This window comes from Oryzias melastigma, linkage group LG7 (assembly GCF_002922805.2).
Source record: "Oryzias melastigma strain HK-1 linkage group LG7, ASM292280v2, whole genome shotgun sequence".
In the NCBI taxonomy this organism is placed as follows: domain Eukaryota; kingdom Metazoa; phylum Chordata; class Actinopteri; order Beloniformes; family Adrianichthyidae; genus Oryzias; species Oryzias melastigma.
Genome location: NC_050518.1, coordinates 1,420,472 through 1,445,749, shown reverse-complemented (window position 1 = coordinate 1,445,749; position 25,278 = coordinate 1,420,472). Strand labels below are relative to the sequence as shown.

At 38.9% G+C, this 25,278-nt stretch overlaps 2 protein-coding genes across 3 annotated transcripts; both read left to right on the top strand.

The window, feature by feature from the left end:
• The first annotated feature begins 2,344 nt into the window (after positions 1-2,344).
• Positions 2,345-9,191, top strand: nsfl1c (NSFL1 (p97) cofactor (p47)). 2 transcript variants are annotated; one of them, XM_024293888.1, is made up of 9 exons: positions 2,345-2,503; positions 3,047-3,147; positions 4,552-4,629; positions 5,769-5,931; positions 6,010-6,105; positions 6,288-6,397; positions 6,474-6,611; positions 6,735-6,905; positions 8,297-9,191. In XM_024293888.1, exons 1-9 carry the CDS (start codon positions 2,402-2,404, stop codon positions 8,457-8,459), a joined length of 1,122 nt encoding a protein of 373 aa, XP_024149656.1. In that variant the 5' UTR covers positions 2,345-2,401; the 3' UTR covers positions 8,460-9,191. The 2 variants fall into 2 exon arrangements, with proteins under 2 accessions (XP_024149656.1, XP_024149657.1); XM_024293889.1 differs by having other exon boundaries at positions 4,555-4,629; positions 8,297-8,459.
• Positions 9,192-10,422: 1,231 nt separating this feature from the next.
• Positions 10,423-24,323, top strand: fkbp1ab (FKBP prolyl isomerase 1Ab). The gene is made up of 5 exons (XM_024293445.2): positions 10,423-10,595; positions 10,677-10,724; positions 17,016-17,128; positions 20,069-20,225; positions 23,261-24,323. The coding sequence occupies exons 1-4, from the start codon at positions 10,559-10,561 to the stop codon at positions 20,195-20,197; spliced, it is 327 nt and encodes a 108-aa protein (XP_024149213.1). The 5' UTR covers positions 10,423-10,558; the 3' UTR covers positions 20,198-20,225; positions 23,261-24,323.
• Positions 24,324-25,278: the final 955 nt, after the last annotated feature.

Genomic DNA, 25,278 nt, shown 5'->3' with positions numbered 1-25,278 from the left:
TTAGAGATAGGAGGAAGATTTCACAGGCTTGGAGCTGAAAAAAAAGGATCTTGCTACGCCCCCTGGAGGAGGCAGAAAGTAAGTGCCACCAATGTTTGCCAGCAATAGCAGCTGGATAGTACAGGTGGCTGGGTGTAGGACTGCCATTCAGGAAACCTGGGTTTGTCTTCCAGTGTGTACAATGAGCTTAATCCAGTGTGGGTCCTTAGGCAAGCCCCTTCATGCTGCTGCCCATCTGGGACTACAGAAAATACAAGGCGTCAGGAGGGGCACCTGGTGGAAAACTCTCTGCCAAACCACCTGTGCAAATCAGTGAAAGCTGTTTCGCCAAAAGGTGAACAACAATTGTGCCAGAAGCATGATTTAGCATTACGTTTTATTTCATACCCTAACAGAAGTTCAAAGGCCCAAAAAGCATCACTTCTCACAAGTTTTAACCCATGAAAACAATCTGAAGCATTTTGAATTTAGTTCTGTGGAGCAACAACACAATCTACAACTTTTCAAGAGTGACATTTTTTCAAGCTCCTTTTGCTCCCTTTCACCCTAATGAGATGATTCATCCAGGAGATCCAAGAAGAAAATGTTCCTGTTTGGAACAGAGGGTTTGGGCATCAGTGGAAAACGGCTGCTGAAGAAATCCAGGCACATTCAGGAATGGCCTGAGCTGAACTCCAATATGGAAATATGAAAACTGTGGATGCACAAGAGAAGCTGGTGTTAGCCTCAAGCTCCCACACAAAAGATAAAACTATGGTATTGTCACACACTAAAATTTCCAGAGTTAAAAATAACCCAAGGTGGGTTTTTTAACCCAAATCTAAGACTAACTTTAACTAACTTTTTTGGAGTTATTTTAACTCAGGAAAAATGAAACATAAATTGGGTTGAAATGAAATCATTACAAAATTAACAATTAGTGTTGCTCTGAAAAGTAATCAAAAAATTAGTTTTAAGAGTGACGTATTTCTTTTTCTTTTTTACAAACTCAAGCTTTATTTTTCAATAATGATAATAATAATAAGGGCTTTCTTTTCTGAAGCTCAAAAAACTGTTACAAACTTAGTAAACAGCATAATTAACTGACTTTGTTTCACTTTCGTTTCTTTTCATTTGACTGATCGATTTGATACCTGAAACTGTGGCTCACTCACCTCACAGCAATTTTGCAAAGGAAACTTGGGGTAATTCCTGGAAACATGAACTGTGGCAAGTGTCCTCAAGCAAAATCCAGGGGATTCCAAATGGAAAATGTACTCAAGTTGAAACTGACATGAAAGTTGTGGATGACGCACATGCAGCTGTGACATGTGTGTTCAGAGAAGGAAGGTTTGCAACATTGTGGGATTTAGTTCTCCTAGTTTTCTGGCTTTTTTCTTGTTGTGAGACCTGTTTCTCGGACATGCATGCAAAGAAAATAATTATAAGCTATCTTCACAATTCGATCTGATAAATCTCCTGGTTTTATCAACAAAATACTATAGTCATAAAGCTGAATTTAGCAATATAACTCTAAATTTATTTGATTTAATTGCCTAACTTGGACATATTTTCACACTATTTTTCCAATGCAAACAAAAAGGCAGCAAAAACCTATCATCTGTTTCACCTGCATAGATAGGGTGTAACATGAATTTACTTTTATTAATTTATTTTGTACTTTTCTTTTTAATTTGTCCTATCCAACAGCTGAGCAAACAGATATGGGCTTTATTACTTTTGTGACCCTCCTGGCTTTTATTGTTCTCCTTATGTCATCTGAATGTCCCATATATATATATATATATATATATATATTAATTAAGGAAAAGTAAAGAAAATCATGATAAGAAAAGGGTAAATTACATTCAAATTATCAAAATAAAACAATTACAAAATTCTAGTATGACTTAGTTTATCTTTTTTTTTTATTTGTTCTAATTATGTACAATGTTTTGATTTTGTTTTATTTAAAAAATCTTAATGAGTTCAAAAAACAATCATATGGGTAAAAGCACCAAAGTGTGGTTAAAAAGAAATCTTGTCAATTCTAAAACAATAATTGAAAGGTGTTGTACAAAAAGCACTGAAATCAAAACTTTTTTTTCTTGAATGTTTTTTTATTATTATTATTTCTCTTTTTTAGCTGTGATAAAACGTGCTTGCATTGCCCCCTTGTGCTCAAAATAAATGGCTGTCAAATAAAACTTTACAAAGAATACGCAAACTGTTAAAATATATAACTAAAATATGCAGATAGTTTTTAAATCACTAATTTAATAGTTATCTTATTTATTTGTTCGTTTTCTGATAAAAAAGAATAAACCGTGTGCGTTTTTGTTTTTAAACCGGGTAGGAACCAATAACTGTTACTTGTTTCCTTGCGCAGACACGGACAGGTCAGCGAAGGAGCAAAATCAAAATGGCGAGTCAAGAAGAGTCTATCAGAGAGTTCGTGGCTGTTACTGATGTGGACGAGGAGAGAGCCCGCTTCTTCTTGGAGTCCGCGGGCTGGAACCTACAGGTGGGTCTTTTCGGTGTTTTGGAACAAGGCGGCGGCGGGCTGACTAACGGTCTGTCCGGAGAAAACGGCGTCCGTGTGAAGGGGGGGTGCCGTACCGGCTAGCGTTAGCCTGTGGTGCCGGTAATTAATGCAAGTCACTCTTTGACAATGAACGGCGATTTTTGACGGCAGAAGTAGAGCTGCCTCGGTCAACATTCAGATCCAGTGGCGAAATTACGAAAAAAGGTAATTTCTTTTTGATTAAATAAATTGTCGATGAAGTTCGGCCGGTTCTGCGTCAAATCCAGCGAACCGTGCTATCTCGGGTTAGCGTCCGTGTTATTAGTGCAGATTAAATGGCGTTTTTCTGGTTTATTTTGGTAAACTCTCTAGCTTTCTGTATGATGTAGGAAAATAAAAGAATTTATTTAGAATTTATAAATAATTTAGGATCAAGAAACCAAAACCGCTTGATAGAACTGGTTGGATTCTTCTCTTCTGCCAACACAAACAGAGTAAATAAACTCTTATTGACTGTTGTATCCATGGATCTGTGTCCTTCAGCTCGCTCTTGCCAGCTTCTTTGAAGATGGCGCCGACGACGACATAGTGACTCTTCCCCAACCCGAGGGAGGATCCTCGGTTTCCCGGTCCGCAGGCCCCAGGTAGGGTCTCCAACCGAGGTGATACTGAATCATTTATTAATGCCAAAGGGGTAAAGTTAGATGCCACCCCAAGACACACAGATTATTTATTTATTTATTTCAAATCTACTGTCAGCTGTTGTGTCCCTGCCAGAATTTGTATGTTGAGGACCACAAGCCACAATTTTTATAATGTCCAGACAGAAAAGTTGGTGATATATCTTACAATTCTGAACAAAGAAATTAATAAAATACAGTATTAGACTCAAAATTAATTAATGTGCAAACATCACGTTTTGTCTTTTTTAGATACTGCATCTTCTCTATCTGTGCTCTAGACCCCATCAATTTGTAGCAGGACATTATTTAAGTGATTCTGCAATTTTTAATATTTTTAGACCATCTTTTAATGTCTGTTATTATTCTGTATTTAGGGATTGAACCTGTGAGCGCTCCTTACTGTGCTCAGTAATACTATTTGTCATGATGTGGTGTGTGGGATTCTGGTCTGCAACGATGAATGCCGTGCATTTCATCAAGTTTCCTCAATGTTCAGGAGGTGGTTTTGTGACCTAATTTATCTTTTACCTTTCACGAACCTGTGAAATCGATCCAAAGCCTTGAGAAAGCTGCTGTTGGCTCACAAATGTCTGCCAAGTCCACTGTACTTTATTCAGAATCAAAATCAAAGTATAAGCCATCCCAGTTTGCACAGCGATACATATATTAACAGTTAATTTTCCGAGACGCAAACCAAGATCTTCAACTGAAAAGTGAACATGCGCGGAAGTCCTTTATTTAAATTATATTTTTTCTTCATTGCAATTTATTTGAGCTGACCAATTAGATTCTTCAATAAAAGTAGGTAGTGCCAGCTGGTCCCCATGTTCTATGGGTGACTTTACACTCACTCTGCCCAGTTGTCCCATACAGTCAATGGTTGAAATCTGCAGTTGATTAATCACAATAGAGAATACATTTTTTCCCCGTCTTCTGTTTGATCCCTGTTTACCTGGAGGAACTTTCAATTTTGTTGATCAAAGTAGAAACATGTCAAAATTTAACATAACTCTGCTGTTAGATCCCACTGTGGACTGTTCCTGATAATCCCACTCACATTTCGTGTTATCAGGGTTATAATGTGGATGTGGCTTGTTTCAATGCCCAAGATGCAGATGCATAAGCTCAGACAGTAAAAATGCAGTTTTCTGAGAACGTTGTGATTTAAGATGCTTCATTTTAATATCTGACTGGAACTGAATGTTTAAGAACTGACATTTTTCAGCTCACTTTGTGTTCCTTTTTCATTTTCTTTCCAATCAAGTCAGATGTTCATCAGCTTAGAATATTTCAAAATACATATATATATTTTTTCCCTTATTAGTTGTTTTATGATTTGACAATGACTGAAACTTTCGTCCGCAGCAGTCAGCCCAGAGTGACCTCCTTAGGAGACCTGATGGACATGGCAGAGGATGACAATGATGAGGAGGAAGGCCAGAGGTGAGTTTCCTGAAGCGACAGATGGTAGTTGCAGGTTTAGTATAAGAGCTGGGTCTCTGTGGGACGTGGTTGTGCTGCTGTTGCTCAAAGTGCTCAGCTGCTGACAGAGCTGCACACCTTCTGACTCCTGAATGCACCAAACTATTTTTGCTCCCCTGACATTGGGAGGGAGCTGCTGGCTTTTCTGCTGCATCAGCAGATTCTGTTTGCAGTTCACTGCAGCTCGATAGAGCTGGACGGAGCTGAACGCACAGAGCATCAGTTCTTTTATACTTTTTAAATGATCCTTTTTTCATTCTTTTTATCATAGTTTATGGTATATTCACACTGGACGCAATTTGCACAGCAGGAGCGCCTCTGCCAAATGGGTTGATGTGCCGATCACTTTAGCTCCACGAGCTTATGATGTTTTTATATTCATCAAGACAATAATAAAATGATCCTCCGGTTGTTTATTTTTACCATCTTGGGTTAATGCTCGAACTGGGCCACAGACAGCTGGGGGTAATGTTTAAATGGCTGTCAGGAGTGAAGTACGTCAACACACAAGGACAAGACTTCTACTTATTTTCAAATAAGTATAATAAAATAATATATATATATATTTTTTATGCAACTTTTTGTGGTGCCATAACAGATGAATTTATCCCTTTGGGATATGACTAAAGTTCAAATAAAAAAATCAAATGTTCTTAATTATTAAAGATATTTACTTTAAAATATATATTTTTGAAAGCATCAGTCAGTCTTCCTCTGCAGAGATCTGACCATCAAAAATGGTCATAATTCTTTTTTTTTGTTGCATTGTGATCTGAGTTTACATAATTCTGTCAGATTTATTTTAAAGTTTGTGTTTACTGACTAAAATTTAGTCTGTTTTCCTCCTGTCTGAACTGAAAGCTTTGAAATTCAGACATTTCCAGAACATGATCAGATGTTGTCTGCACGTAAAGAGGTTCTGGTGTCTGAATAGAATTCCCAAAAGCCTTTTCTTCTCTCTTAAAGCTGCGACCGTAACCTGGTTGTGGTTTGTCAGTCTGTTTGGATCTGTTGGTTCCTTTCACCGTTCCTCCTCTTTGTAATTCCAGCTTTAATGTTTTTTAAGTGACATTAGAACCTGCCTTCATTTTTTATTCCAGGTTTTTCGCGGGTGGATCAGAGCGCAGCGGACAGCAGATCGTCGGACCTCCTAAGAAGAAGAGCTCCAACGAGGTGGTGGAGGATCTGTTCAAAAGAGCCAAGGAACACGGAGCCGTGCCTTTGGACCGGAGCGGGAAAGGACCAGAACCGAGCAGGGCAAAGGTGGAAGTTTGCAGATGTATTTAAGAGATCGTTTGTGTTCCTTTTTATTTCATGGTGTTTGTTTCCATCTCCTCTCAGGCCTTTCTTGGTGGAGGTTACAGGCTGGGAGCAGCTCCTGAGGAGGAGTCCGCCTATGTGGCCGGAGAGAGTCGCGCCTCCAACAGTCAACAGGATGTGAGTGCAGAGCTGCTTCCTCTAGTCTGTCCCTGACCTCAGTGATGACAGATGTGTTACAGCTCAGAGCAGGCTGGACTGAAGCCAATAAAGGCGAAAATTCATGAATGAGATTTCAAAGTTTAAAAGTCCCAACAGGAGAAACTCTTAAGTGACCTCTGTGACATCTATGTGTGACTCAGGTCCACGTGGTTCTGAAGCTGTGGAAGAGCGGCTTTAGTCTGGACGACGGCGAGCTCAGAAACTACAGCGACCCCGGAAACGCAAACTTCCTGGATGCCATCAGAAGAGGGTGAGAACGGAGGAAACGTGGATGTCTCTCTGATGGTGGTTGACTCAGCTGTTAACCTGCTGTTCTCGCTCTTCAGGGAGATTCCTCTGGAGCTCAGGCAGCGTACTCGGGGGGGCCAGGTCAACCTGGACATGGAAGACCACCGAGATGAAGACTACGTCAAGCCCAAAATGGCCTTTAAGGCCTTCGAGGGTGAAGGGCAGAAGCTGGGAAGGTGCAGTTTTGTACTACAATGATGATTTATTTATTTTTTTTTTACATCTTAATCAGGATTTGGAAACTATTCTTTCTAGCTCCTCTTGGTCACTCATTTATTATTTTATATACCTCCTTCCAGTGCCACTCCAGAACTGGTCTCAGTTCCGCCGTTGTCCCAGCAGGACCAGGCTGCGAATGAGGCGCAAGCCAGCGCCTCTGTAAACCTCGACCCCTCCCAGCCCACAACCAACATCCAAATCCGCCTGGCTGACGGGGGGAAGCTGGTCCAGAAGTTCAACCACACCCACAGGTGAGCCTCTCACCTTTTCTGACTGCTGCTCATGCTCCTGCTTCATGTTTGAAAACATCTTCATAGTTTTTGGTTGAAGTAGAGAGAACCAGAATTTAAAGACTCATTCCAGTGAAAATTGTGTGTTTTTTAGGATGTTCTTGTAGCATTTTTCTCTTAAAGGAGAAAAATAAAACAAAATGAAGAACAGAGCTTGTAGCCGTGACGTTGGAGCTAGAGCTGAGGGAGATGGCCAAAAAATCTCATCTCCGATTTTTCTTCATTCCAAATTCGATTTTACTTAGGTTTTTTTTTCTCCATCCTTTTACTTTCTTTAACAAAGGCAAAAAGTGACAGAATATTTCTAACAAAAACTATTTTATTTTAATATGTTCTTTGGAAATTGCCTCTAAGACAAAGTGCAACTAAATACCAGCTGTAAAAATGTTTCAGAACAATGCAGCTGGTGTTTAGTGAGCTACTGCTAAGCATCCTATCAAGAGAAATGATGCTCATTCAGCAGAGCACTTTTGGTAGCAACAGTCTTTAAACTATTTTACAAAGAAATTTATTTGGGTGTCATTTAAAAAAATAATATGCTGAATGCAAACAGAAAGTCACAACATGAAAACCACTTTTTCTCTAAAGATATTAAATTTCATATCGGTGTTTGATCTCTGGTTAGGTGTTTTTACACAGTGTTTTATTTTCTATCACAAAGAGCTTAAAACATTTTATTTTTTATTTATCTCCAAGCACGCATGTTTTTTTTCTTTTTTGCAAACAAGCTTTGTCCCTCTCTCTCTGCCTTGCTGAAGGATTTCCCAACAGAGCAGAGAGCCGGGGAAGATAAAATCTCGATTTTCAAAAATTAAATAGTCTAAAACAACAAATTTGAATTCATTGATAATATCGATTTATCAATTTATCACCCAGCCCTAATAGGAGCTACAGTCAGCAGGCCACAAGCTCACCATTTTTGTTGCACCGGTAGGTTGTGAGTGTGAGGGGCTATAAACTAGCAGGAGTGTGTGTAAAACAAAGGGATGATGGGAAATTAGGCCCACAGTCCCGCCCACAACTGAATCAAATTTCTAAAACTTTCTGCAGATATTATGTCCTCAAACGCTGCACGCTTTTAGATTTTGCCTTAAAACGCCATAATCAAATATAGAAAAGCCCTGTTTTAAATCGATCAAGAGGATTGGAGTGGGACTTTGAGATAAAAAGACCTATAATCTGTGCTGTTTTAGGTCAGTTTTTATTTCTCTGAAATCTGGTTGTTGGTGACATGGTAGATTGTCCACATTGTTTCTTTCATTGTCCTCCTGTAATGAACAACAATGAATCTACAAAGATTTCCAGATCCTCTTCTAAGTGCCGACTCCTCCTCCTGTCCTGGTTTTCCTCAGGGTGTCAGACCTCCGGCAATTTGTGGCGGCAGCCCGGCCCACCATGGCTGCCAGAGAGTTTGTCCTCATGACCACCTTTCCTAACAAGGAGCTGTCGGATGAGAGCCTGACGCTGCAGCAGGCCAACCTCCTCAACGCCGTTATCGTCCAGCGGCTAAAGTGAGGCGGTCACCCCGAGAGCGAGCAAGCCTGCTTTCCGGGCGGCGTGGCGTCTGCGGCCGTGTGGACAAACACGAACTTACATACAGACTGCTTCATTTCTGATTTTTGTTTTTCTTAAATGAAACGTAACGTTGCGCTCCCCTGCCTCATCCCCGTCTGCGCCCAGCGGTGAAGCGTTCACTGCAACCACAGAGGCAGAGTCCCCGAGGAGCCTGCGAACGCTGCTAAACTGTGGCTTTAGGAGGAAATCTGGGGTTTGGATTTTCTCCTTCACAGTCCAGCTCTCTGAGAGTCTCTCTGAAGATGGACTCACAATCTGACCCTGTAGTGAAGCTCAAAGTTTGATCCCAGGTTTTTAATTCTCCACACACACATACTAAAAAATCTGTTTAGAATAAATAAATTTCCCCCTCCAACTGATACCAGTAGCCTTATTTTCCTCTCCTCCTCCAGAACCACCCCTTCCCTTTATGGAAAAGCAGAAGGAATTATTTTTTTAAACTGCCTTTTTCTCCTGATTTTCTCTTTTACAGATTTGTCCCAGTTAGATTGCAGCGTTTTCATACAGCCTGATGAAAAGGGGAGGGGCCAGTCTTGTCAGAACACACGTGAACGCTGGTTTATTGTTGTAGAATTTGAAAACACTGACATCTTCTATGCATCTCGGGGCAACACAGAAACATGTTGGGACCTCTGATTAAAGAAATCCATTTTATGGTTGATGTATAACAAACTATGGTCTTGTATTTTTTTATGTGTGTGGAGATTGATCTGTTTATTGCAGAAGTCTGCAACCTTTAACAGGTAAAGAGCCAACTCGGTCCGTTTTTCACCGCAAAGTCTGACTTCATCCTTTAGAAACTTAAGACACTGATTTGTATTTATTGTTACTATTAGGATTCAGATAAAATGAATTACTTTTGGAAAAAATAAACAAAAAAAATTTGGTTGTTTCAAAATATAAAATAGTTTAGCTTAGGCAGGGGCTCACTTGATGCCCTATCAAAATAAGACACCCTCTACCACATAGGATCACCTCAATGCAGCAAATGTAGTAGTAGGTAAAAAAAAATATATATATTTTACTTGTTTTTTAGTACACTTCAGCCAGAAATTCACACATCTAAAAAACAAAAAGAAATTCAGAACTACGCTTACTGTATTTTTGAACCATTAAGTCCTTGATTTTGTTAAGAACCTTAACGGACGGATTAAAAAACAACATACTTGATCCACAAGTTTAGTGAAAAGACTGAGGCCTGCAAATGATGGAGTTTTTATTTGTTTCTGAGCTTCTGTGCTCAAAATACTTTTTTCCCCCTCAAATTGTACCCTATACAATCTTATTAATAATCTGTAAAATTGCCATAATAAAAAGTCATCAGGCTTTTTCAGCATGGAAGTCGGTCAAAAGACCAAATTCTTTGACACAAAAACTACATCAATGAACACAGCAGTGTAACAACATTTTTTACACCTCCAAACCAAATAAAATGTCACAAGTTTACATTTCATAGATTGTAAAAGATTGAAAACTGAATCTACGTCTTTAAAACAAAGACCAGTTACTTTTTGTTGACTTTAAACAATAGTAATTTTCTTACATTTAAATTGTATTTTTATGAATGAGGCTTTATTTAAATAGAACTTTGCAACTTCCTCAGGGTACCAAAGTGCTTTACAATAAAAGAAGACAAACAAAAATGTAAAATTGGGTAGATTAAGAGCAACTATATATAACAAAAAAAACATAAATACATGAGAAACATACGTGAATGTAATTAAACAAGTGGATTATGTCTAATCCTGATATTTATATATTCTTTAAAAAAACTTAAGCATCATAATTAATTTTTGTGCATTGAAAACGACAATTGTGATTCTGAAATTACAACATTTGAACGGCAGAGGGCGATGTCATTCCCCAACTTGCCGCTCGTTTTATTTTGAAGGCATCAGCCGGAAGTGCTGCACTTTTCCGTAAATTGACTTGTCGAGTGGAGAGATCCAGCTGAGAACATCCATCGGAGGAGGTGGCAGACAGGCGGACTGCGGGAGGAGAGCGCCGGGAGCAGGGACAGCAGAAGGAGAACCGCAGACATGGGAGTGGAGATCGAGACGATCAAGCCGGGTGACGGTAAAGCCCGCGCAGGCGCTGAAATCGAGCGGCGGCGCGCCTATTTTATTTGAAGATCCTTAGTTTTTGGTGTCTTCACAGGAAGGACTTTCCCCAAAAAAGGGCAGACGTGCGTGGTGCATTATGTCGGTGAGTTTTAAACTTATTACTCATCCTGCATGTGCGGCTCCTCCTGCGGGGGTCCCGAAGGCCTTTTGGAGAGGGAGTGAGGAGGGGGGAGACCCACAGAAACATGACCCAAAATGATCATAATTTAACCGCAAATAGGGTTTTAGGAATCATGTAATTTACGGGAGACATTTTTGCCCCCCAAATGTTCCCTAGTGGGATTTTGGAACCGATCTTTTCCCCGGAGGCACATCTAGGAACGCGCGCGCTCCTTTTAGCAGCCGCGCGGCTGCGGTCAGCCCCGACCTCTCCTTTTAAAGCCTCGCGACCATCAGTGGACGGCGGAAGAAGGAGCTCCGCAGACAGACAGACAGTCAGACAGACAGCAGACCGCCGGGGTTTAAATCCCGTCGGATTTTCTGTCTTTGTTAGTTTCTTTGGGCTCGTGGGGATGGGCGTGAGCTGGGAGGGGGGCACGGTGGCATTTAGTTGAGCGGATTATAACCGTCTGGTCTGCGGGAATAATGGCACCCCCCTGTAATATTCCCCCCCAGGGACACTTGATATTGTAAGAGCGTTCCCACCTCACAGCGCGAGGTCCCGCTCAGCCGCCAAAACGAACCTCCACGTTTGACATCTCTGCTCTGTCACCGGGAGCACGAGCCGCGTTCGGTTCACAGCAAGTACGAATGGATTTCCTGCGGAAATGCCAGAGAACTTTATCTTCATCTGCCGATGGACATTCTGTCTAAATGACCCTTTTCCTCAAGAAAAAAATAATAATAAAATTAAAACGTCATATGCTTAAAACAAACAAACAAACAAAAAAAAAAATCAAAATTGACAGTTAAAGGACGAAATGGCTGATGGGAAAAAGTTGAGCAATTTTTATTTTATTTATTTGTTTATTTCGAGCAATCTTTAAAGCTAAAATAGGTGACTTAGTTGAAAAACTGTTTACATTTCTTAGCGCTCACTCATTTAGTACATTCCTGAGGTGGTGTTTCCTGTTCTTTGGAGACAAGAACTGAAGAATCACAAATAATTGAATCAAACTTTATTTAAAAAGAACTTTAATACAAAATTCATAACAGAATTCAAACTCAATGACTGGAAAAGAAATCAAACAGACTAAAAAAATTAACACAGAATGTAAAACATAAAATGATATTTAAATAAGAATAGGAATCTAAACATTATTGCTTTTAGAAATGGTGTGTTTTTTTAAATATACACTATTTTATAAAACAATTTAAGATTAAAACTGTATTTCTGAGTGTTTCTTTATTCAAATCTTGTTGGATCAGGAGCAGACAAACCTTCGGTTGGAAAAAGCTCACGTTTTTTTTTACAGCCTATAGACCAAAGTTTCTCTTCAATGCTACAATTCTGAAGCATCCACAAGCAGACAAATAGACCCATGAATTTCTAATTTTCCTCGTCTGAGCTGGAATCTGGACCAAAACTGTACGCCTTTTTATTTTCTGTTACTCCAATGACAGCTTGGGCTTGTGAGGTGCTATAAAATAGAGTGACAGAATATAAACTAATCTGGAAAACTTCACCTGCACTGTTCAGTACCCAGGTATTTATCTGATCAATTTTAGGTCAATGAATTGGATTGTTCAAAATGTACCAAGATCCACTATGAAGTGTGATATGACTCAAATAGTCAAAATGAATCGCTCCACCCTTAAAAATGAAACAAAAAGAGAAGAGGAGGGGACTAGGGTTATGCAGAATAAGTGGAACAAAATCTTTCCTTGTGCAGAACATTATTAACACTACCAAGCACACCCAGTAATTCATTAGAAATTCACTTCAAGAGTTGCTGTTGCGCTTTCTTTCACCCATCTGTTCACATGTTCTCCCGCTAGCTTACAGCCCCTCACACCCCCAACCTAACATTACCAGTGCAACAAAATCGGCGAGTGATATCAGGGCTATCCAGCTGTACAGTTGTGAGACAGATGCCAGCTCAGACGAGGGAAACAAATGAGTCAACGGATCTAGTCGTCTACAAGTGGATGCTTTAGAATGAAGCACAGCAGGAAGCTTGTGGCTTGCCCAGAGTATTTTTGATGTCACAAATACAAACTTTTTCAAATAGAATTTTTTCGTTAGCATTTGATTCACAAGAATTTGATAAAGAAATACTCAGAAATGCTCTTTTTAGATTGATTTTCTTATTATATGTCCTCCATCATCAGAAAATACCACAAGAACATGTTAAAAACAGCAACAATTTTAATCGGAGTGTGTCTTTAAAGGACTAACAACAGTTCAGCTCAGTCCAGTCAATATGATTCATTCAGACTCGTCTTAAGGGCAGAATGGAGAAAAAGTTCCTCTGTGTCTATTCTATGTTCATCCTTATAGAGAGGCATGAACTCATACTCATATTAGTTGATTATCTATGTGTGGCCCTGATGGCCTTAGCTGGATTCAGCGTGTTGTACATTCCTTTCTAATGAGCCAGAGTGCAGCAAAGCAGAAGTCCCTAATAGAAGGTCAAGCTGGGGTCACACACTTCATTCAGTAAAGGGCAGAGTTGATCTCTAACACATAACAGTGCCTAAAAAGAAATGATTAACTGATTTGTAAATACTAAAATGTTGATAAAAAAAACAAAACAAAACCTTATTGGTTAACTTATGGTTAATGAACAATTCTCTCACTGAAAGACCCACCAAAAAAAACTGTGTTTTGAACATCATCTTGTGGCAGGGTTTTTTTCGAAAATGAAGCTGAAATTTGCATTTCTGAATATTTCTTTATTCAAATTGGTATAAATCAGGAGCTGACTAAAAATGCTGATAAGCTTCGATATTGCTCGACATTTTTGTAGCAGCGATGTTGTTATGTTGGGGTTGTGAGGGGCTATAAGCTAGCAGGAGTGTATGTAAACAGAGAGCTCTAGTGAACTACTGCCGCTCTGCAGAAATTATGTCCTCGAAAACGATACAGGTTTTACAATGTTTGCTCAAAACGACATAATCCTAATTAAAATACCACTGGGAACAATTTTAGATTAGATTAAAAGATGATCAGTGCTGGGCGATATGACATTAGGGCTGTCACGACTATTAAAATAGTTGACGATTAGTTTAATAATCGATTAGTTGTTACTTTATATTATATGGAGTCGGAGTGTAGTAAAGTTGAAAAAAGTTGTGAGCTTTCATCACCACAAAATGCACATTTATTACATTTGAGTCAGTGAGACCAAAACTTTATCTTTTGTGAAAATAGTTCCTTTGTTTCAGATGCTGACCTCATTTTAATCTTCTTTTAATACCAGAAACTAAAGAAGGACAGAGGCTGCACTATTCATTAAAACTTTAATAAACTATCATCTTCATTGTTTTTATTTTTAGTTAGTTTAAAGTTAATGATGGTTAAGATGTGTGCTTTACATCCACTTTGCACATGACCCGATTAGTTGAGTAATCAGAAAAAATAATTGATTAGTCGACTATGAAAATAATCGTTTGTGGCAGCCCAAATGACGATACATATTGTGTAGGGGATAGAAAAGTGTCTATCGTGCCTTTTTTTTTGCTGAATTTATGAACAAAATGTCTTTTCCTACTAAGAAACTTAAAACTGTTGTGGAGAATGAGTGTAACAATTCAGTTAGAAGTTACTTGAAAAAATAAAGCCAGAGTAAAGTAAGTAATGACATTTTTGTCATATTTTTAAGAGAATAACTGAAAAAAAATACTTTATTGTGGTATGTCATAATTAAATATTGTTACTGCAATATAATATAATTTAAATTGCGATATACATTTTTTTTTCCATATCGCCCAACACCAATCAGTGGATCTTTAGCACAACAAAAGCGGAATAATTTCTTCACAATTATTGAAATCCTGTTTCTTTATCTTTAAGAAAAAAAATGCTGTTTTTTTTGTCTTTTTCATTTTAAAACAGAACAACAAAAAGTTATATAACTTGCTATTTTTGTATTAGGAGCTCTACAGTTTTATTATTCTTTTACAGAGACAAATTCCAGTCTAATCTTTTAGAATTCCTCTTTTATTCTCCAGACTTGAAGGTCTAGTTTCCGTCGGCTGCAGGTGAGACGCCCTCTAGTCAACAATGCAAACAGCAATGCTCCTGTGACTCCGAGCAAAAGCCCCGAAGTGCATAAAAAAACCTGTTTTTCCAACTCAAATCTCCCCCAGACTTCCATGGTTAAGCTATGAAGTAGACCAGAGTTCAAATGTCTGAACCTGAACATGCTGGAACCCAAAGGCCTTTACCGGCTCTGCAGGTGCTACACACACAAAAAAGTTTCTTTGTTGCCGTCGACACTCCTGCAACTAAAGGAGAGCAGGCAGGCATCCGTTCAGGAGCAGAGCGCCATGTGGAGGAAAAGTTCCGTCTGAATGAGTGTGAACATATCAGTTCCCTGAAGTGAGTGACTCAACAGCACGGGGGCCTCCTGGGGGCCACATTAGAGAGCTGTCGCGACACAGACTGACTCAATACCTCTGGCAGGACTCCGTGTTGTTGCTGGCTCTGCCTTTGATGTAAAAAGGCCCTCCTGTGAAAAAGTTAAAGAGGAAGTGGTGCAAAGCTCTTCAGCTCCCCCTGCTGGAGCCCGGCATGCCCTGCAGCCAGCAGTTATTTATTTCTCCAATTCAATATTTACAGCTTTGTCCATCAAGATTTGTTCTCATTGTTTGATCATGCATTATTTATGGTTTTGCTCATCACACAACCATCTGCAAAATGTGCCGACTCATGTTGATGAGTCATGCAGCGACAGAGAAATGTGTTGTGGAGGTAGATGAGAGCAGTTGGTGGATTCAGTCTCTTTATTGTCCTCTGAAGAAAAAAAATATGGGCCTGGATGTTGCTGCCTGGTGGTAAACACAAGGAAAAGTCTGTTTATTTCAAGATTATATCACAATGTTTTTATCCTTCAGGCTTTCCTTTTTTTTCTTCTAAAGAATATCACGCAATCGGCAGGATTTCCTCAGCAGACTCTTCCTGTCACTCCTAAACAACGACCCTGAAACACCGCTTGAAGCAGAAAACGATGAAAAGACAAATTAAAAAAGGTTTTCTGAGAATCAAACCTCTTCATGAAAACACCAGCAAAGCTTGTGTGATTCTGTTCGCTCTGTAGGAGTGGTGCCGGCATCCACAGGCTCAGTGCTGTGTGGGCAGACTGTGCTAAAATCATTTTATGAGAGCCCAGCGAGGTGCTGTGGACTCCAAAACCTTCACTCTGAGGAGAAGACGAGACTGATGAACCTCACCAACATGGATAAATCCCAATCTGTGAGAAATGGATTTCTCCAAGAGCAGCTGAAACCACATCATTTAAACACGTGAAAACAGAGCACAGCAACACGTCCAGTTCTGAGTCAATCTAAGCAGAAGTTCTGGGGGTTTCTCATCAAAATCTGATGCTGAATCTGACTGAAATTTACGTTGATGTTTGTTCATGCTTTTCTTAATTGTTCAAGATTGAAAGACTACCTATTGATGGTGTAAAAGTAAAGTTAGGAAGTCTACTACAATAAAATAAAACTTCACAAATCCACTTTTTAAATTGATATTGTGATCTTGTACTACACCACAATTTCATAAATTTAAATGAAAATACCTCAAAATTAGGCTTTTCACAGCAATTATTGGGTTAAAATATATTCAATTAAAATCGGTTAATTAGATTAATTAATTACAGGTCACAATTAATTAATCAGACAAAAAAAAATAATCACATGACCGCAGTAGTTATGTTGGTTTTAGACTAAATTAAAAAAAAAGCGTTTTGTTCTTGGACATAGTTTCTGCAGAGCAGCAGGAGCTTATTAGAATTTTGCCTTATGAGTTGTCCTCTGATATTGTCCTCCATCAGAAAAATCTAAAGAAAAAAAATGTTAAAAACACCAAAAATGCTTTTTTTCATTGGGGTGTGTCTTAAATGCTGCCAAAAAGTTATTTTCCTTTTATTTCTTGAGACTCTTTATCATGTTTGCTGTCACTTGTTGACCTCAGTGGATTGGGACAGCCTCCGTTTCTGCTTAGAATTCTTGGATTTCTCATTTGAAGCAGAATTCAGAGGCAAGACTTTCCTAGAAATCTTGTCAAGTGCCTTTAAGCAATAGTTCCACTTTCTTCCTGAACATCCATTCCTCTTAGGATGTTTTTATGAAAACATTCCAAAAGTGTTTCAGTTTTTCTACTTAGGGATTTGTCAACTTCATTCCACAATGTTTCTCTATTCCCTAAAGACGTTGACGATGAATCTGTAATTACGTTTTGCACCTGTTTATGACTCATTCTCTGCAGGCTCCCTGGAAAATGGACAGAAGTTTGACTCCTCTCGAGACCGGGACAGACCTTTCCGCTTCAAGATCGGCAAGCAGGAAGTGATCCGGGGCTGGGAGGAAGGTGTGGTGCAGGTGGGTCGCAGGATGTTGAAGCTGTCGCGCTTGGTTTAACTCAACAACATGGCAACATGGCTTGGTTTAACTCAACAACATGGCTGCAGTAACAGAAGTTCAGTTTTTGGATGCATCATCCTAAAGCAGACACAAAATGATCTGTTCGGGAAAATTCCTACTCAACAGCAGGCTTTACTACGTCCAGCACATCTCTACTACCACCCCCTGAAACTCTTCCTTGGTGAACCACGGTGGTTTCCAGAAGTGAAGAGTTTTGCAGCCAGTAGGGCAGTTGGTTTGAAATTTGGGTCCCCAGTGTTTGTGGTTTTGGTTTGTGTGTCGTGCATCACCTTTTTTTGGGTCGGAGTGAGTGCCAGCCTGGAGGATTTAGATATCATGAAGTTTTGTTTGTAAGTGAAGGTAGAACACAGCAGGAGATTGGTAGATGAATATGGACATAGTCCAACAGTGAAAAGCAAAATTGTCAGAAATTCCAGCTTTTCACTGTAGTTGTGAGCTTTCAAGAAAAGGTGAAGAACTCAGGCAACTTTGAGTTTTGTTTACAGATAAGTTGAGTTTCCCGCCTCAAACAAAGGACAGGGAACTTGGTTGATTATTTTTGTTCAATTAGTCGACTAATCGGGTCAAACGCAAACTGGATTTAAAGCTCACATCTTAACCATCATTAGCTTTAAATCAACTAAAAAGTGGATATATAGCATTACCTGTGATAATTCTAGTGTGAATGCTGTAAGCTAAATTTGGCTGCTGAAGATGCTACTGCTGATAGAAGATGCTGAAGTTGATGGCTAAAAACGCTGAAGCTGAAAACCAGCTAGAATATTAGCTAAACTCCAAATTAGCCTAAAAAACTGAAAAAAATCCTAAATTAGCCAAAAAAAGTTAGCATGCAACTGAAATGCTAGCTAAACTCCAAATTATTCTAAAAAAACAGAGAAAATCCTAAATTATCCAAAATAGGTAGCATGTAGCTGTTATATTAGCTAAACTCCTTATTAGCCTAAAAAACAAAAAAAGCCTAAATTATCCAAAATAGGTAGCATGTAGCTGAAATATTAGCTGAACTCCAAAATATCCTAAAAATCTTAATAAATCTCCAAATAGTACAAAAAGGTAGCAAAATGACAATGTAACTTTCCACTTTACTACCCTCTGACTCTAAATAATATAAAGTAACGACTAATCGACTATTAAATTTGTTGTTGACTATTTTAATAGTCGATTAGTCAGAATGCAGAGCTCATTTAATCTTACAGCTTAAGTAAAACATGATTATCCTGAGAAAATGTACGTTTGTTGATTTAAAAAAAAAGATAAATGTATTTTTATGAGACGTTTCCTTCAGATCTCTCTACAGATATTTTGCATAGAACAGTAATTCTTTCAGGTTCATCCTCCTAAAGCCGTAAATCCATTATAGCGTATTTAGTGACGGCAATAACAACAGATGTGTTTATGGAGAAGCTGTCTGCTCTCAGCAGCTCTATAGTTTCAGGCATAATTGAGTTGTTGTGAAAGAAGATGCTGATGTTGTTGACGGCGTGCTGGAATGGTATCATTTATTGGTTCCATTACCAACTCCTCATGCAGAAGGCTTTTCCGTTCATCCTGTAAATATTGGCAGAAGATGGCACCATCAGGTCAGTGCAGGTCCAGCAGATTCAGGAAGTTTTTAAACTTTAAGCTGACTCTGGACATAAAGGCCTTGTCCTGTACTAGTTCTAAGCCAACCCGAGCGACCCCCGGTGGGAGCCCCAGCTGGGGAGATTTCCAAAAAAAGTCGCAGAGTCGGTGCCCGCAGTACCCACCCGTAACTCGCCTTCCGTGAGGCGCCAGACACAGCCCTACGAGAGACCCGACCCCCACTCGGTATAGATTGGTGGATTGATGAAAAATCGTCCAATTTTTATACCTAATACACAGTTTGCAAAATGTGCATGAACCATGTGTGATTTATGCACTGTGTATATGCAATTTATTAGTAATTTGTGCATCAATCCTGTAATTTTAACATGATATGTGCTCCGTGTCGAACTCGATCGCACAGGGGGGTTAGAATCCAAAACACACCTTAGGTCGCAAGCCGAACATGATAAACATTTACTGCTCACACTAAAACTAAAATTTCATGAAATTTTAGCTGAAATATTAGCTAAACTCCAAAATAGCCTAAACAGCTAGCAGAATGCCTATTTTTAAAACTTTAAAAATGTAACTTTTTAAAAGTAGATGAATAAAAAGGCAGGGATATTATTCCAGAATAAATCAACTAGTACCTTAAACAACTTTTAATAATTTACTCTCTGTAAAAATATGTTTTTTCAAAATTATACAAGTTAGAAAAAAAGCGCAAAATAAGATTGAGCCATTAAAAACGATGAAATAAAATGATCCGGTCCGCTGGGTAATTCTATCTGGCCCCTGGGCCTTGACACATGCATTAGTGGTTTGTGCTGCGATTCTGTAATTTTAACATAATTTGTGTTCCGTATCCACGATATAACATACATTGGTGGTACATGCGTGAAAGGTCTGTCAGATATACGCGGAGCGGTCGTGGAAGACCATGAATATGTGCATGCATGTTGCAAAAATCACGCACAATTGTGTAAGATTAACTTAATGATTGGATATAAGCTATAAAAAAATGCATAAACTGTGTAATTCTCAACAGACCAGAAACCTAAACCAGCTCCAAACCAAAGTCATGTAAAGACCTGTTGTTGAAAAAAGCAAGAAACACTTAAATTTAAATTAATGGGGCAATTAATAAATTATGTATATCACGCATGTATCACAAAAGACCCAAATTTCATACATGGAAAATGCACAAATTGTACGTAGGAGCTGTGTGACACGGCCTTTATATAAAAACGCACCTCATGTTGACTCTGCATCCAAAGAGAAGCTGCTCGACTTTTCTTTCTCTTCTTTCAGATGAGTGTTGGTCAGAGGGCCAAGCTGACCTGCTCACCCGACTTTGCGTATGGAAACCAAGGCCACCCGGGCATCATCCCTCCAAAAGCCACGCTCATCTTCGATGTTGAGCTTCTGGGTTTGGAATGAAGCCGCCCTGCAGGCTGGCTGCTGCTGCGTAAGTCGTCTGCTCTGCACATCAAAGCTTCTTTGAGTTTTAGATCAAGACAAAAAATTAAATTCATATAAATAATTCCTGAACTGTTTCCATTTAAATTGATAAAGTCAGCGTTCAATTACATTTGTGATCAGATTTTGTTCATAATTCAATCCTCTCCATTCCAAAGCTGACTATTCATAGCAGCAAATGTGGTCTTCCCATCACTGATGATTAAAGTGAACAGAGGTGGAGCTTGCATTAGTGGAACTGTCAATGTTTGCACTTCAACTAACAAAAATGCAAGTTTCTACTACAAGAAACGACAATAATAGGAAGCCAACCCAAAGACTTCATAAATCAATTTGGTGTTTTTTAAATGAAAAATCAGTTTAAATATATTTTTAGTTTAAAACGGGCCCGGAATCTACATTGCACTTTGCAGAATTGACTGAACAGGTTGATTTACCTCTAATTTCTATAGATTTTTCCCAGATGTTCATTAGATCTTCCTTCTAAAGGCTTTTGTACTTTTTATTGATTTCTTACCATTTTTAAGATTGGGTTTGTTTATTTAAGAAAATAATATATACGGCAAAAAAAGAAAACCTCTGAATAGGACCGTGTTTTCAAACATTGGTCCTCGGCGAACACTTTCCTGCATTTTTTCCGTCCTACCCTCCTCAAAAACACCTGTCGTTGATGACTCCCATTATCGGCCTTAAGTGGAGAACATGTGAGACGGTGTTACCTGATCACCAGGGTTAGGAAACACTAGTGTAGGATTAAAGTCTGTGCTAATCTCAAACCGTCAGGTTGTGACGTTACACTCATTAATGTATTGTGTACAGCTGAAACATGTAATGACAAACTCTGGCTCCATTAATACTGACATCATAGGATTAGAAAATGCCATATATTCTTGCTTTAGCTTTAATTTAAACCTCCAAACATTTATTTTCCTTTAATAAAAAGGAAAAGCACTTTAAAAACCTCCCAAAATGTGTCTTAATCAGACATTGTTTTTGCTTGATGGTTAATTCTAAGAGTCTTAACATATAAACAAAAGACATTCTTCTGAAAACAGTCTGGCACAAAGCTTAAAACTAAAACTTATAAGCTGCAACGAAAGCTTCGAGAGCCCCTCAGGAAGTCTGGAGAGGTAAAGCTTTTTAACCAGATTATAAAACAGTGGCTGCTTAAAAGCAACTCAAGAATGACAAAGAAACTCAAAAATTTTGTTCCCATTTTGCTTATCTGTTTTATGTGTTTGACATTATATTGACCCTCTTGGAGTTGAAATAGATTAATGCAGATTTGCAACAGCTAAATGCTAACTACCTATAACAATCCCATATGATCATTTTCCTCAAATATCACATTTTTTCTGGTACTAAAACTTAATTTGGCCCTGAGAGGGTTAAGTCTGAATCATTGACTGTATTAGAGAACTGGACCAAGTGAGTATGACATCACTCAGAGAGTGGCTTCCTTTCTGCTCCATCCAAATGAATTCAGTTCAGTCGTCATTATTTGCAATATGGATGCTCCAATGTAGGAGACAGACATCCCAGTAAGCACTGATTGGTCTGAAAACCAATTTGAGCCAACAGACTCCACATACTTTCATTAAGGCATTTAATTGGTCAGATTATAACTTGAACAACTTGTGTTAAAAGAAAAAAATCATTACCAAAAAAATGTATGATTAGTAAGAACATGTTAAAGACCCACTCTAATGAAGTGGTGTTCTTGATTTTCTTCCTACGAGGGAGGACATAGTAAAAGTAAGCTTAAAATTGCCCTTCTGAGTACAGTAATTCCCATGCATTCGCGGTAAGGGATTGGAGGCATCTGCGAATATGTTGAATCCGCGATTACGGAGAACCTCCACCCCCGCGGCCGAAGAATGTCCAGTACCGATCCATACTCGTCTAAAACAATTCTAATTATTCTTTGTAAAACATGTATTAAAGAACATTGGAGTATTGCTGAACATAAAGAGCTTTATTTTTTTAATTCAAACAAAATACTGCACAGCTTCCGCAGCGACAGAGTACTTTGTGACAAAGATGAAAAGTATCACCGTCTTTCTGTATCTTAAAATCAGGGGCGTGTTCCTCTTTCATCAAATAATAAACACCTGCTCCGCGATGATCTTATTCAGCATATCAGAGTTTTTTTTGTCCATGTCTGATGCCATTTCTCCATGCAGGCGCATGAAGAGAGGAGGGTGTAGCTGATGGGCACTCCCCATCCATGCTCCAGAAGGGGCTCGGCTGTGAGATACACCTTCTGACACAAAAGGTCACAAAAGAGTCACGTGACAAAAACAAAAAAAAATCTATGAATACGTCAAACTGCGACTAAAGAAACGCAAATACGTTGGGGAACACTCTATTTCTTTATTCAAACTCTTCAAGAGCAGACAAAAATAAGGCTGTTGGAAAATGCTTGTAGTTGTGACGCAGATGCTACATTCGGCAGGCCACAAGCCCCCTACTCTGCTCCACTTGTAGACGACTAGATCCATGAATGTCTGTTTTCCTCATTCGAGCTGGTATCTGGCTCAAAACTGGAGTACTAGCTTTAATATTGCTCGCCAAATTTGTTGCACCAAAACTATTACGTTGGAGGTGTGAGGGGCAGGAGTGCATGTAAACGGAGAGCTCTCAGCAAAAGGGACAGGAAGGTGAGGCGGGGTTGCTCCGCCCCAATGGTCCCGCCCGCAACTCCTGCTGCTCTGCAGAAACTATGGCCTAGATAACACGTTTTTTGGTTTTAGCTAAAAATGGCATAATTATAATTAAAAGACCACTGGGAACACTTTTAAAATAGATCCAAAGATGATTGGGATTGTTCTTTAAAAAAAAAAAAAGTAGCAAATATAATGGCAGAGTAACCGCTGTTTATTTCTCTATGGGAGTCTATTTTGACTTCTTGGAGCCACCAGGTACTTCCTGTTTAGAACGCCGTGGGTCACTCAGTTCTCATATATACAACCAATGGTCTGAACCAAGAGTAGTTTGGTGACTTTGTCTTTTTTGTCTTCACAGGCGACGTCACACTTCAGGAATCTGGAGAAAAAGCTTGGAGAGTCTGTGCTTCAGAAGCTTGACTTTACTGTTACACCGTTTATTTAGTCAAATTAAGACTTTGTGTTTTTGTTTCTTCATGATAATCTTTCTTGCTGAAACCTCAACAACCTCCGTCTTCTTCATGGTCAGATGTTTTCTTTTTGGTGGGGGGTTGTTGTGCAAAAATGACGCTCAGACGAGCAAAAATACCAATGAACTACTTGCAGCGACATTCACTTCTTCAGAGTACTGTACTGGTGTTAGAATAGCTGAAACCTTGTTGTATCTCAGAAACAATCCTGTATGAAAATGAAAAGCACACATTTATGTCCCTCCCCAGTTTCTGCTCTGAACTGTTTTTCTCTTGATCCCGTTCGCTGAAGAGGACATTGTTGTGAAGAATTTGTGCCTAAACATGGTGACCACCTTGCCCTGCCTGCATGGTTTTATTGCTCCTGATGGGAAGTCTACATGTAATCGCCGTGCATTTACTTTTCCTTTGCTGCTGCCTTCTCACCTTTTTTAAGCCCCATTTAAAGCCATACACAGCTTGACACACACTAATTGAAGTCTGATTTATTTTCTTAAAAACTCTGAAATGCTTGAAACTGACAAAAGAGGGCTAAGGAATGAAATCATCCCTTCCCTGGTCCTTTATATCTGTGTAACATTTAGAATCATTTCGGCCACGCATCTATCTTTAAAGAATAAATTAAGTTAATGTTGTTTTTTGTTCTTCTTTTAAATGGGTTTAGTTAGGTACTTAAATGTTTTTGTAGAAGTAAGAAAAAAAAAGCCCAAATCCAGGCATCCACGTGGTTTTTATATCTGAAATAGTTTTAAGTGGAGTTTAAATGCAGGAATTTGCTGGCCTGGCTGTCTCAAACTGACTGTCCGTGTTGCATATCGGCCGAGCTGTGACCGGTATGGGAGCAGAGCGCCTCTGTGCTGTGTAGTTCTGTGCTGATACCTTACTGTATTCAGGCTAAACCAATGATGAAGTATTTAAAATAAAAGAGGTGCTCTCCACCTGTTTATGCAAGCTCTCTCATTTTTTATTATGCAGTAAAAATAGATATTTACTCCTGTTTTTTCTTCTTTTGCATGTTTGCCACATTTAGAGTTCAAACTTGTGGGCCACTCCTTTAATTCTTTGGACTTCCTACACTTCTAAAACAGGCCACTTTTTAAAAGTAAAAAAATTGCTACCCCAGTCAAAAAAACAAAACAAAAAAAAGGTCAAAATACGGCCCAAGGGCCATATACGGCCTGTCAAACTGGACTAAATCATACTGATAATCTTTATTAGTTTTATTTCGCCTGTAATTCTGGTGTGTCCCCATAGATGATGCACTACAGATCCATTGACCTTTGTTCTCTTAGTGTTGGGGCATTTTTTTGCTTTTCTGACGCTCATATATGTTGGACAGACATTTTTACAATAATTCAAACACCACATGAACGCAGCATTTCTTTAAGTTTGCATTTTTCTCTTATAGATATCAACCTATAGGTGCAATTGGTACTAAAAGGAGAAGAGAAACCACAGTTTTGACTCTCTAAAAGTCCAAACAGAACTTCAAAATGTTCTGTTTTTAAAAATATATTTATTTTTAATCAAGGTTAAAGTATGTTTTTGTCCAGATTTTGTTATGTTTTATGAGGTGGATAACCAAAATGTGCCATGCATCTGCTCTTGATCTGGCCCTTCTGTTAAATTTGAGAACCCATTGTGGCCCACCAGTCAAAAAGTTTGACACGTTTCCTCAAACTAAGATTAATTTGCTGTTTCTGGATAAGATCGTTTTTCCTGCAAGACAGAAAGTAAGATTTTTTTTTTCCTTAAAGGGTCTTTCTACTTTCATGAGATTCAGTTTTAGCATGCTGGCAGAACACACCTGATACTGGTGATCAGGAGCAGGTGGGACAGGTACACTGGTGCAAAAATTACCATTCATAGTAGACCCTGATTTAAAGTTAGCAAGATGGGAGAGGTC